This window comes from Manis javanica, chromosome 10, assembly GCF_040802235.1.
Source record: "Manis javanica isolate MJ-LG chromosome 10, MJ_LKY, whole genome shotgun sequence".
NCBI classification, from domain to species: domain Eukaryota; kingdom Metazoa; phylum Chordata; class Mammalia; order Pholidota; family Manidae; genus Manis; species Manis javanica.
In genome coordinates, this window is record NC_133165.1 from 6,157,546 (window position 1) to 6,170,047 (window position 12,502).

The 12,502-nt window shown below is 40.3% G+C and overlaps 1 protein-coding gene across 37 annotated transcripts in view; it reads left to right on the top strand.

Annotated features, from left to right (window-relative positions):
* Positions 1-12,502, top strand: part of RBFOX1 (RNA binding fox-1 homolog 1) — a 1,840,194-nt gene that overhangs the window by 1,737,402 nt on the left and 90,290 nt on the right. For all 37 annotated transcript variants that reach the window (XR_012121954.1, XR_012121955.1, XM_073214708.1 and 34 more), the window contains 2 exons: positions 77-137; positions 8,067-8,120. Coding sequence is in view for 35 of the 37 variants with exons in the window: in XM_073214708.1 (XP_073070809.1) it covers positions 77-137; positions 8,067-8,120 (115 nt within the window). In the remaining 2 variants the exon portion in view is untranslated. The remainder of the gene's footprint in view (positions 1-76; positions 138-8,066; positions 8,121-12,502) is intronic.

Genomic DNA, 12,502 nt, shown 5'->3' on the forward strand with positions numbered 1-12,502 from the left:
GTCATAATGCATGCAACTAATGGAACTGTGGGCTGGCTCTAGAATATGTTCTCACTTGAGTTTTCTATGTACATAGGTAAATAATGCTACAGCTCGTGTAATGACAAATAAAAAGACTGTCAACCCTTATACAAACGGTAAGTGGAGATTGGCCTTTTATAAGAGGTCGCCTCTACCTCTGAATCTACTAAATAATTTAACCAGGGCATCTGTTGTAACAAGTCACGTTTGCCTTAGCATGGCTTCTGTGTTCTTGCCACTGACCTGCTACAGGGAACCACCTGAATCAATAAGATAATTTTCATAACAAAGGCAAATTTAGTTTCCAGGTTCAGGGTGCATGGCCCTCCTTCAGTCTCTCTGGAATAACTCCCACTGGGGGTGAGATGCAGTATTTATTGAAGAATTACTTGAGTAATTTATTTGTTGTTATTATCGTAAGTTCAGGGAAAATAGAAGTTTCATTTGTTTCTTTTTTTACCACCATCTTCACATTGATCACTAATCATTCCTGGAAGTGGGACTGTAGAATTTGGTCCTGGCTTTGAGTCTTCTCTGGAGCTATTAAGCTTTTGAAGTGGCTTAGAGGGGGCCTCATGATGCGTTCCCTACTATGAGTGCATTATTTGCTGCCCTCTGAATCGCCTCGTTCCAGGTCGGGCCAGGTGAAGACCTTGCTGTGTACTGCAGGCCCCTCTGGGACAATGCAGTTCTGTCCTTACTAAACGAGATGTCTCAAAACTCTCCATGCTAAGTACTCACTTCTATGTGAAGAATTAAAAATGTTCAAGCATTTTGATTCTTTAGTCCTCAGAATAAATCTCTCTTAAAGATACATAGGGGGCAAGCTTCTAATATGCTAATCACATACTTAATTCTCCCCCAAATTAGAACAAATATAATGTAAGTTAAAGTATGTACACTCAGTGGAATATTATATCCATGAAAATGAGTAGGATGAAAACCATGAAGGACCTCATAATAAATGAAAATTTTTAAATAAAAGTTACATATATAGTATGATTTCAACTCAGTTATGGTACGCATTAGACCAAAATGCTGATGGTTGAGTTGAATGGTGAGGCTGAAATATTTTTTTTTCTTTGTTTTATTGGTTTTTAAAAAGGGAAGATGTATGGAATTTTCCATCTTTAACATTGTAATGACACATGATGCTTGGAGATTTGTTTTTTAAGAAAGGGAAAAATAAGAAAGAAACATGAAAGAAAAGGTTAAAATATATTTTGAATAACACCACGACCAACTTAGTTTCCTTCCCTTCCCCCCCAGAAGACACCACTATTATAGATTATTGTCTATACTTTTATTTTGCATTTTCATGCGTATATATGTAATGAGGATATATTTATATATCTACAGTATTGTGTACCTGCGTTTTTTGTAAGTGCGATCATGGTATATATATTATTTTTAATTGGTTTTGTAAATCAACATGGAATTCTTTCAGTGTTACTGTATATACAGACCAAATTCATTCTTTTTATTGGTTTTGTGATTTTCCATAAAATGGATATATGAGTTTATTCCAACCTTCCATATTGATTGACAGTTAAGGCTATTTTATTTTTCTGTTTTAAACAATAGTTTTAGCATTTGGTAGCTTTGCTTTAGTTTTAATTCTTCCATCTGCCAATGGCTACCAGTTTGACTAAGTGAATTTGTTCTTATTTTTAAGAGAGTTCATCATTAAACAGAGAGTCACCCTCAGTATAGTAGGGCTCTATGCTGAGAGACCAGAAGAATTATTTGTTCTGCTGACTCATTTTGCCAGCTTCCACAACCCAAGATACATCCTTAAATGGTATAGAAAATGTCCACAACAGACTTCAAATGCCCAGTGTGACTCGAAGCAAACCTCTGATGTGTATGTCCAAAGCCTTTCTACTCAAGTAAAAATGATAGCTCTGCCGCATGCCAGAGTTACTACCTGGTGACAGCCACCTGACTACTGGGCATTTTCTTTAATTATGAAGTAGCAATTGTGTGTGTGTGTGGTACGTGTGTGTGTGTGTTTGCATACATGTGCCTAGGTGCTCCTGTGTGCTGTTCATGTGGGAAAATGAGACAAGGGGAACCAAGTATTATTCCATACGTATGCATACTTATTTTAAAGAAATAGTTATAATCAATGTCATTTCAACCCAGGGGCTGAAAACTGAACCTGTGGGATTTTTGGACATAATTCAAAGCCCATTCATTAACAGCCAAATTTCTGGAACACAGGCCATATGACATTAAATTAAAATGTGCTTTTAAAAATTTTAAATGCATGCACTGGACCCACATGAAGTCCTATTAAGAGGACATAGTTAGCCCTATTTTAAAGATGCAAAAACTGAGGCTAGATAAGATGAAGTGATTATGGAAGTTTTTTCTTTTTATTATGAAGGAACAAAATCTTGTGGCCATACCTGTGTTTGTTAGTATATCGCTTCCTCCCTGTCATCTTACAGAACTGCGCTCAGATGGCCACCAGCTAGGATAACAAAAAGCTCACTAAATGCGCAGCCCCATATTCCTGCCAGATGTTGCCATAAATATCCCACATCCCATCCCAGGTAGCCGTGTATTCTGAGTTTCCAGGAATAAATTGTGTGAATCTGTCCTCTGTATACTTGCAAGGGGCACTTAGAGGCTTACCCTGTCACATGACTGGGTATGGTACGTGAAGGGTGGATGGACAGTCATAGTCGAACTGACTTAAAAAAACAAATGCAAATCCTAATTGTATAAAGACGGCTTCTAGAGAGGAGATCGTGGAGAGTTTTGGTATTCAAAGAAAAACAGTTCTCAAAGCTTTCACGATCTTCAATTCACAAGTATCATCACCACCAATACAGTTTCCCATAAATTGCAACCAGCGTAACTGAAAATATATGGGACCCTCTCAGATCCATAACAAGAGTGACTGTGTTAAGAGAAGACAGTATCACTGTAAAAAAAAAAAAAAGAGTGCTATCTATGTGAGATGATGGATTTGCTAATTAGCTTGACTATGGCGGATATTTTACAGTGTAAATGGCTATCACACTAACAAGTTGCACACCTTAAGTATGCATATTTTCGTGGTCAATACATGAGTAAAGCTGGAAAAATTAAAAAGATGAGTCAGGACCAATTGAAGTCACTTTGGAATGGGAAAACTAAATGATCATTGAGATTCATTCATTAGCTATCTGATTCACTCTCAAAAACCATCAAGCTGAGACTTCAGCAAAATTATACATTACTAGAGTCATCAAATTTTGAGGTCATCTTCAAATGGTGAAATGTCATTATCAGTGCCAGCATCACATTCATGCATTCCTTCAAAAATATATCCAACAAAGTTTATGCAGCTGCAAAGCTCCCAGTGGTAAATAATACTGTACCCTAAATACAGGGAGATTCATGGCTTGGAGGCTGTGCTATAAAGGACCACAGTTAATAGTGTCATGGAGGATATAGATTCCATTTCCCAGGACATTTGAACTTGGATATAAGAGAAGGCTGTAGAATGACACATAGGGTTCTGGATACTACCCATCAGAAAGCTCCATAAAAGGGGAATTGGGCCACTTCTGGATTGCTGATTTCTCCTGAGGATACTAACCCTCAGACCAAATGTTTGCTCTGCGAAACCAATCGAGAACCATTTCTGCAGGGATTTTCTGCATGTTGGAGAAGCATGGATGTTGGATGTAGCTTTTTTATTTCTTAGAGATGTTAGGAAGGATGAAAACCGAGCAGAAAAGATCCAAGACTATCTAAAGAGATACACTTTGATTCAGCTCTGCCTTTCACTGGCTACTGATCGAGTTGTTCAAACTCTCTGCACACCGGTTTTCTCAAGTGGGCATGGTAGACATAGTGGGACCTACTCCATGGGGCATCTGTGACTACCATGGGACGTAAGGTACTCAACACGGTGCCGGGGATATAACCTGCCCTGAAAACCTGATTTTTACACAGTCATCTCAATAGTAAGTAGCCATCTTGTTCCTTTTTGTTATAGATAGTAAGTTGAATTTCCTGACAGATGTACTGGTTTAAGGATCAAACATGCAGATGTCAACAGAGGTAGAAGGTAAACTGAATAAGCAAACAGAGAGGGTCTGAGAAAAATATTCTTTTTGTACTGGATTTCATTTTCATACTGGGAGAAGTAAACTGTTGCTCTACTAGAAGGAGAAGCAGTCTAAGGTAGCAATAAAAGAGTGTGGGCATTTGACCTCCAAGCCAGGTGCACAATAGGGAACAGAGGTGAGTCTGCCTAAGTGGGGGTATAATTGGGGTGATCCCCAGTCACCTCCAGCAAATTGGTCCATGGGGTTCCTTAATATAAGTGGCCATTTCTACTGAAGTGTCAAGAGAGCCAGAAATCCTGCATTTTAGATGAAATCTAAATACTGACCATGAATATACGTTGCAAAAAAAAAAATACTGAGTGAACCAACTGATGTGCAACTGACTTTTCATTTGGGGCAATGCCTTGTGTACCATTTCAGCTACCAGGTCCCTGGCACCCTCAGTCTAGTCCACTGGAAACCATTGGTATGCAGTTTTGGAAATCCCTGTGGTACATGTAGGGATCCTTTCTTAAATGGGTTGCTTTGATCTGCACCCAGCCAAGCCCTGGAGAAGACGGGCAGATGTTTGGTGTGGACATTCAGACCTGCCTTTTGGCACCCAACAGAGCCACCCTTAACCCTGGGGATCCTGGCCAGTGCTTTTCTACAGAAGGCTGGCAGGCGGCCTTTGAGAAGCTACATTTGAGGAGGGGAGCGGACTTGGATGCAGCCTCTTGAGGCCCCGCCATGGAGGCTTCTCTCTGAGCAGCTCCTGTGGGTGATGTGGAGGGACACCCCCATGTCTCTGGTCTCTGCTCCATTGCCTTGGTGTGCGGGGGCCTTGGGAGGCCGGGAGTGTGGGCTTTATCAGCTGTTCTCTTGCTGTAAGCCTCATTGTTTGGTTTAATGTCCTTGATCAAAATCTCTCAATTTGCAAGGCTTGGGGATGTACACAGACTGCCTGGGGACTTAAAACTGGGCTCATTGTGTCCATCTTCCTGACAGTGCAGCCTCTGTCCCAGCCAGGTTATCCCTAGGGTCTTTTCCAGGTACTAGAGGGAGTCACAGAGACTAAGAGGCCATTTACATGTGATTTGCATACATTTATACAAGCCTGCATGAGCTCTGTGTGAGCAGAGATGATTTTCAAGGGCTGGACTCTTAATCCTTTTCCTTGAAGAGAGCTGCCCAATGAACAGAGTCCTTCTCTATTAGATGTCCGTCAGGAAGCAGGCCATCTGGGGCATCGGAGGCCAGAAGGAGAAAGAATCCTAGCTGAAAGGGAGTGAGTCCTTCAGGAAAAGCTCTCTATTCTATCAGTTCCTTTAGAGCAAAACTAAGTAAATATTTATGGAGCGCTGACTATTTGCTCAACACAGTTTTAGATGCTGGGAATTCACATCAGATGGCGATCCTGTTCACTTTGCCATTAATTTTAATGAAGGAGAATGTTTAGAAAAGCAATTCAGAACAAGCAGAGAAAGAGGAAAGATAAACCCAGAGAGTGTTAACAGCCATGCAGGAAACAAAACTGGGAATCGAGTTGGGGGTAGTAGCTCTAGAGGAGCGGAGGGCATCGCACTAAGGAGCCTGTCCTGGGTACACACTGCAGACCTCACTAACGTCAGGTTGGCTTTGTCAAGAGCTGGTCACGCAGTCGATAGACAGGTAGATAGAAGATAAACAGATGAGAGAGTGAGAGTGACAAGGAGATGATGGAGATGTATAGGTTATAAATTGATACATAGATGATAGAGATTAGATAGCTATGTACATACATACATAAAGGATAGGTAGATAGATCAACAGAATCTGTAGGCAGGTAGGTAGATTGGGTAATAGATTTCACGGCCCAAGAAAATGAGAGAGATAAGGGGGATGAGAGAAGCATAATTTCTAGTTGGTCTTAGATACCTCTGAGAAATCTCTTTCTTTGAGGAAATAAAAGACTGTTGGTACAACCTTCAGTCTTTTCGAGTGACATCAAAATTGATTGGTGGGTCCACACTCAATGAATAGTGTGTCCCAGCCTTGTGTGCAAAAGGAAATATTTAAGGGAGCTAATAAGGATGTATGCAGGTAACAGAACCGTGCCTCAGAAGTGTCAAGAAGGTCTTGTCCCCCTTACCTGTGAAAGGCAGGGGCATAAGCAGGGTATAGAATGGGAAAGTGAAAGAGGATGAGGAGCAATAAATGAATAGCTTAGTTATTCATTTCATATAGGTCCTTATAGATTACTTTCACCAACTCTAGATTTCTGCGAAGGATTAGAAAGAGAACAGTGAAATATGCCCGGGAGCTTGATTTGCAACCAGTTTGCTCTATTTTCTCTTAGATTCCAAATGACTTGAAATGCGGCTAGTGGTCCCCATGTCCTCAGAAATTGGGTATTTTCTTCTTTAGGAAGCAGTGGAATTTCAGTTGCTCAAATTGAAGCCATTTCCCACACTCATAAAACACATTTTCTGAAACATCCAGGATGATTTTTATTTTTATGTCACTAAAGAAATTCCTGTAAGTCAAGATGGGGTCAGTATAAGAGAGGAAGGTGTCATTCAAGGTTTCAGAAACCGTTGGGACAATCCATCTCAGAATTTCACGTCTCTTTTTGCAGATCTAAAATGGAACCAGGAGTTTCCCATTAGGAAGCCTCCTAAGTAATTCAAGGATGGCACTTGGAGAAACCCCATCCTAAAATCATCGTGGGGCTGTGACTTAAGAGCTACTTATTCAAGAGGGAACTGCAAGTTCTGAGAAACAAACCATTCTTAGGAAGTTCTTCGGTTCACCCAGGGGGCCTGTCTGTTCGGATACTGGGCCTGACTTCCTTAGTGGATCTGTCAACTATGGCCACCTCTCAGCCACTCTTACAGGCTCTTTGCTTAGGTCAGAAGATGGGATGTGAACCTCTCCCTTCCGGAGAGAACTCAGAGCTCTCCTAAATACCTTCCCTCATATCCCAACTTTCGGCATGGCTTCTGATTAAAAAAAGAACCTCTGATGTTTGACCCTCTGTCCCAGGACACAAGGTTTTCTGTGACAGACGGCACACCTGATCTGTCCTTATCTTCAGGTATTCTTTATAATAGGTGTCTTCATAGACATACCAGCCCTAGCAGGATTACCTAAACCCCAAACAACCAGCACCTCCAAACCCTGAAACGTGACCATTCTATGGAAGCTCTTCCCTAAATCCTGGGGTGTGGAATGTGGGCAGCTTCTCAATTTCCAAATATTCTTGTACATGCTTTCCTTGAGTCAGAGTTTTAAAAGGCCAGAATTCTTTTTTTTTTTTTTTTTCAGAAAAAGCTCTATCCAGAACATTTGGAGAATTACAGGATTCTGTTCATTTTATATACAGGTTATTTGAAAGTTACCTTAGATGTCATGCATTGATTAAGAATTTTTATGGTTCCTGAATGCACTGAAATGTATTCCACACTTAATCTCTAGTGGATAAACGTCATTTTCTTTGGGGTTTAAAAAGCACTTCAGAATACTATAGACTGTCCCGGTCATAATCAGGGATGACAATTATCAGAATATGTTGCCTCAAGGAATTCTGTTTATGCGAGTTTTCAAATTTTTGTGAACTTAATGCTAAAGGACATGCGATGGATTATCTAGCAGTGATCCATGAATGAAGACAAAAAAACCTGAAATGATTATTGTGGCTCTAGAAAATATTGATATAGGAGAAAATTAATTACCACTTCATTTTCAAAAGGTTCACCTGTAGCTGGTCAGCAGTTTTCATACTATGACCTTGTGTGGACAGAAAATCAAAGGGCATAAATCTATTTTTTTCATGTATATTTTTCAAATAATTTTCATGCATACCCAATATATATACTGTGTGTGTATATATATATATATATATAGTATCCTCTAAATTTTAAAATAAAAAAATACACCAACCCAGTTGATTTGCAGTTAACTTGCAAGGATGTAAGTTTTTGAATGAAATATAATAACATTTTTTATATTTGTTTGAAGGCTGGAAATTGAATCCAGTCGTGGGTGCAGTCTACAGTCCCGAATTCTATGCAGGTACGAGTTTCGTTGCATGGCTTCTTGATCTTCCCAAATATGTTTTGCATGCCAATAGGAATAATGTTCATAAGACAATCAGACCCAAGCAAATCCCTATCCTAAGAAGTTCTGAATGATTTTCTTGTTTTTGAACCACCAGAAGTGTCTAAAACCTTTTTAAAAATAAAGGAGAATCATGTAAGTTACACTGTAGAGTGAGCATAAAGCCATTGCTCCTTTGGGTATTTTACATTGATTTTTTTCCTCCAAACAATGTTGAGATTTTGTTCAAGGGCCTATGGAACCCATATAGGGCTGTTCACGCCCATTTTGTTTCAATATGCCAGGGTGTGTTTTTCAACCATGCATTTCCATTTGGGGATGGCTTTTTTTTTTTTCCTGGCAAAGTAAAGTCTGGCTCACTCATTCCAATAATGTGGCAGTGAGCTGAAATTGCCAAGAGAAGGAATATTTAGAAAACTGGAAAAAACTTAAGTCGTCTTTCTTTCTCCATCCTTCAGTGTCCCTTAGCGATTCCATTTCTACCTGCTTTGCCTTCACGAATGCTCTCCCCCCTCACCCCTTCCTAGTAGGCCCCAACCACCACTCTCTAGGGAAATGCAGTCTGGTAGAAAACTTGGCCCTCACGTTTCGCGAGAGGGCATACAGAAGGGCGGTGGCTGAGGCTTTTGCTTGGCTTGATCTGTCGCTTCTGTCGGTATTTTATCTTCTTGCTCGTTAATCTCATACCTGAGAACCTTCGTACATTGGCCACATGGACACTGAAAAGAAGCCTCTCTTTGACGTGGCCCTGGCTTTTTAGCAAGAAGAAATAAATGACCAAATGGTCATTCACTGACTGATCTCTTGACAGGAAGTCCCACCCCCTGTCTCTTTTGAGAAGCCTTATTTCTGTCAGTTTCCTGATAATAAGCATCACCCCTACTGGATGACAGGGAACACAGGAAACTTAGCTACTCTGACACAATACCCAACTCGATTAAAACAAGAAAAAAAAGAAAAAGGTCAATCTGGGAAGGTCCAACACGATGGCTGAGTTCTGCATTTTTGGTAGGCAATGTTTGCAGCTGTTCATGTGTGAATTTTACCACAAGCCTGGGTTAAATGCAGAGACCCTATGACTTTGAAGTAGCTGTGTTGATCTGTTGGAGGAAGAGAGACTTAGCTGGAAGGCTTTCCATGGTTATATGGTGGAGCCCACCTCCTAAGAGGACACACAGCAAAGTAAGGAATGTGGACACTGCACTCAGACAGCCCAGGTTCAAATCCTGGGTCCCCTACTTGCCAGCTGTGTGACTTCAGGCAAGTTAGTTAACCTCTCTGTGCCTCAGTGTCTTCATCTGTTAAATGGGAGTAACCAACTCATGGGTGTTTATTAGAATTCAATGGGTTAATAAATGAAGAATGTGTGGTGCATAGCCAGTACCATATAAACACTGGGTAAATAAAAATAAAGAAGTTAATGTACCACCTCTCTGCCATAAGGGGAAAAGCAACCGAGAGCTGATTCGGCTGAATTCTGAGTGTACCACTAGACTAAGAGATTCTTTTCTTAATTCATGAGAGGACTAATCCTTCCGTTCTCAGCATGTCTGTGTAGGGAAAGTTAATTTCTAGGATCAGGGGTAAAGCAGTCTGTTCAAGGGGCACAGATATGGCTGGGGTACATCCTTGTCCAAAGCTGAGATGAAATGAAACCCCTCAGAAGGACAAAGAGAGAGTGGGGCAGCAGCATACAAGAATTCATTGCCTGCATAGCTTTAGAACATGAGAGCGGCCATTCAGATTCGCCCTGAGCCCAGCTGCAGAAGCGAGATCATTGGACTACACACAGGGAAAGAATAAATTATAATAGGGGTTAATATCTACTGAGTACTGTATATGGCCAGGCATTCTTCTAAGTGCTTGACGTAATTAATGCATTTAAGTCCTCACGGCAATTTCCCAAATGGGAACCCAAAAGTACAAAGGGTTTGCATCTCGGAGCGAAGACGTCACAGCTGGTAAGAAGCCAGCTGGGATTCGAAATCAAGAGCCTGTGCTCTTTATGACCAGGTTACACTGTTTCTTTATTTTTTATAATATTCAAAAGCATAATTCTTGTTGATGGTGTCCTGTTGATAGCGGATCACGCTACCACTCTCTGTCCACACCAGTCAAATCGACGCAGGGAAGTAAGTTAACCATCTTGGGTCATTCCCACCGCCACCCCCACCACTGTGCTCAGACATGCCTTGGGTTGCGTCAGGGAAGCGTTAAGGAATCTGCTCAGCCAACTCATCATGTCTATAAGCCGCTCCAATAAACTTAAATCTTAAAGAAGCGGGGCATGCAGAACGTTTTGCCAGTACATTTGTGAATGTAGGTAGAGTTCATGATATTCAGAAATGTCGGGGAATGTTACTGCGGATTCAAAATTCCAGAACAGTTTCTTGGAAATACGTGAAAGCCCACAAATACCGAGAGTTCAGCTAGCTTGAATGTAAAGTTTTAGGTGCCTGTATCTACGGAATGCATGTATGCAAAATATGGATGTAGAATGTATTCCTTTCCATATCCAGGTATAATGACTAATGTTACCCACTTAAATTCCCATGATGAAGGATTTAAGGGGCTTTAAGAATTTCCTCAACTATAAAAATAGTCTGGATTTATCTCGCAATTTTGAACGTGCCTCAAAGCTGAAATGAAGACCTTGTCATTGATTTGCTGTGGATATTCAGCAGGCCAGCCCTGTATCTGCCTGAGATAGAAAGCCAGACTTACTAGTCATTGCTATATAGAAAATTTTGTGTTAATGACAAATTTCATAATATTCCCATAGCATAATCATTGATTTTCTGAAGCTTATGCAGAATTAACAGCCCAGCCTCCAATTGTCTCCCAGAATAGGGCATGAAAAGTTCACATATTTTGTAAATTAAAATCAATATTTTCAATCTCTCCTAAAGGTAATTTTCCTAATTTAGTGGACTTTTTCCTAACATTTATTTTCTCTTTAATTATAAAATGGCAGGTTATTGATTTTCGTATATAACCTCTTGACGCCCTGAGTGGATTTTTATTGCTAACGCAGGGTGGGGGTGGGGAGAGCAGTTGCACCTCTTAATGAGGATCTTTAATTACTAGCTGAACAGTATTAATTTGCTTTGATAAATTATGACATGCACTCTCCCTCACACACACATTCCAGGGGAAGTAGTTAGAAAGCTGTTATGAAAGGTTTTCTATTTCAGGTGTTTTTACAGAATGCTCATCAAGTCATACCTGCAAGAACCCTGTCAATGTTTATCCAATACCAGTCTTCAGAAGCAGGTGTACACAGATCAGCCTATCCCACGAACATACTAAATCCTCTCCAAAGACAAATGGGTGTTTCCCTCTAAAGCTAAACAATGGTAATTATTTTTCCTACACCTAATCATCTTCAGAATCCTTGAGGTTTACTCACGAGACAAATGATAGATAAGTCAATAATATGCAAAAAAAAAAAACCCAAAAAACAGGCCAGGTGTATCTCAAAGATTTTAGCCACCAACTATGGCCATTCCATTTTACAGCTTTTAAAAAAAAATTAAAGGCACCAGAAAGAAGTACAATATCCACAAAGAGCTGTTCCCAGTAGCATGACTCAACTCACTTAATATAATAAGAAATAATGTTTCTAAGAATCTCAATGTGGAAGTCTTAAAGGAGAGTCTTACAAATTTCTCCATCCTTGTGAGACTTCTCCTTTGCCATCTCATAAAAAATAATTTTTAAGTGCTCTCTTTTAGGCATAATCATGATACCTAGCCAACAAAACTGTTGATTGAAACTTCCTTTAATCTTCATAAAGATGCAAAACAAAATAAAAATAAATAACAGGAGGTTATACACAGTTGTCGAGCATGGTACTGACAAATGGCAAATTCATCTGTTTCTCGATTGCCAGTAAGATCGGAGCAAAGCTCTCCCACACTGTATATCACATCTGCCAACTCATTTCTATGATTAAATATTCCATCAGCGGGGCTATAAGGCTGCAAAGCTTAACAAGATTCATAAGATGCGCCACTTGAACACACATAACTCACTTCCGTGGATGGAGAACACCCCGCCTGCAAAGGGAAAATTGGAATTCAGTTAAATTACTCCACGAGTTTCCATCAATAGGGAAAGGGAAAAAAATCTACCAATACAATGCAGATCTGAGATACAGTTAGGTCCTGTTGACAAGGAACACACAATTAAAGTCAGGAGTAGAGAGATGCAGAGTAAATCAACTTTGCAAACCTTGAAAATGGTGAAGAATCAGTAGTCTGGTGACACTACTAGGATTAGCGGGTGTTTTTGTGGGGGCGCAGCGGGCGACCCTGAATGGGCTACTACTCCTGGAA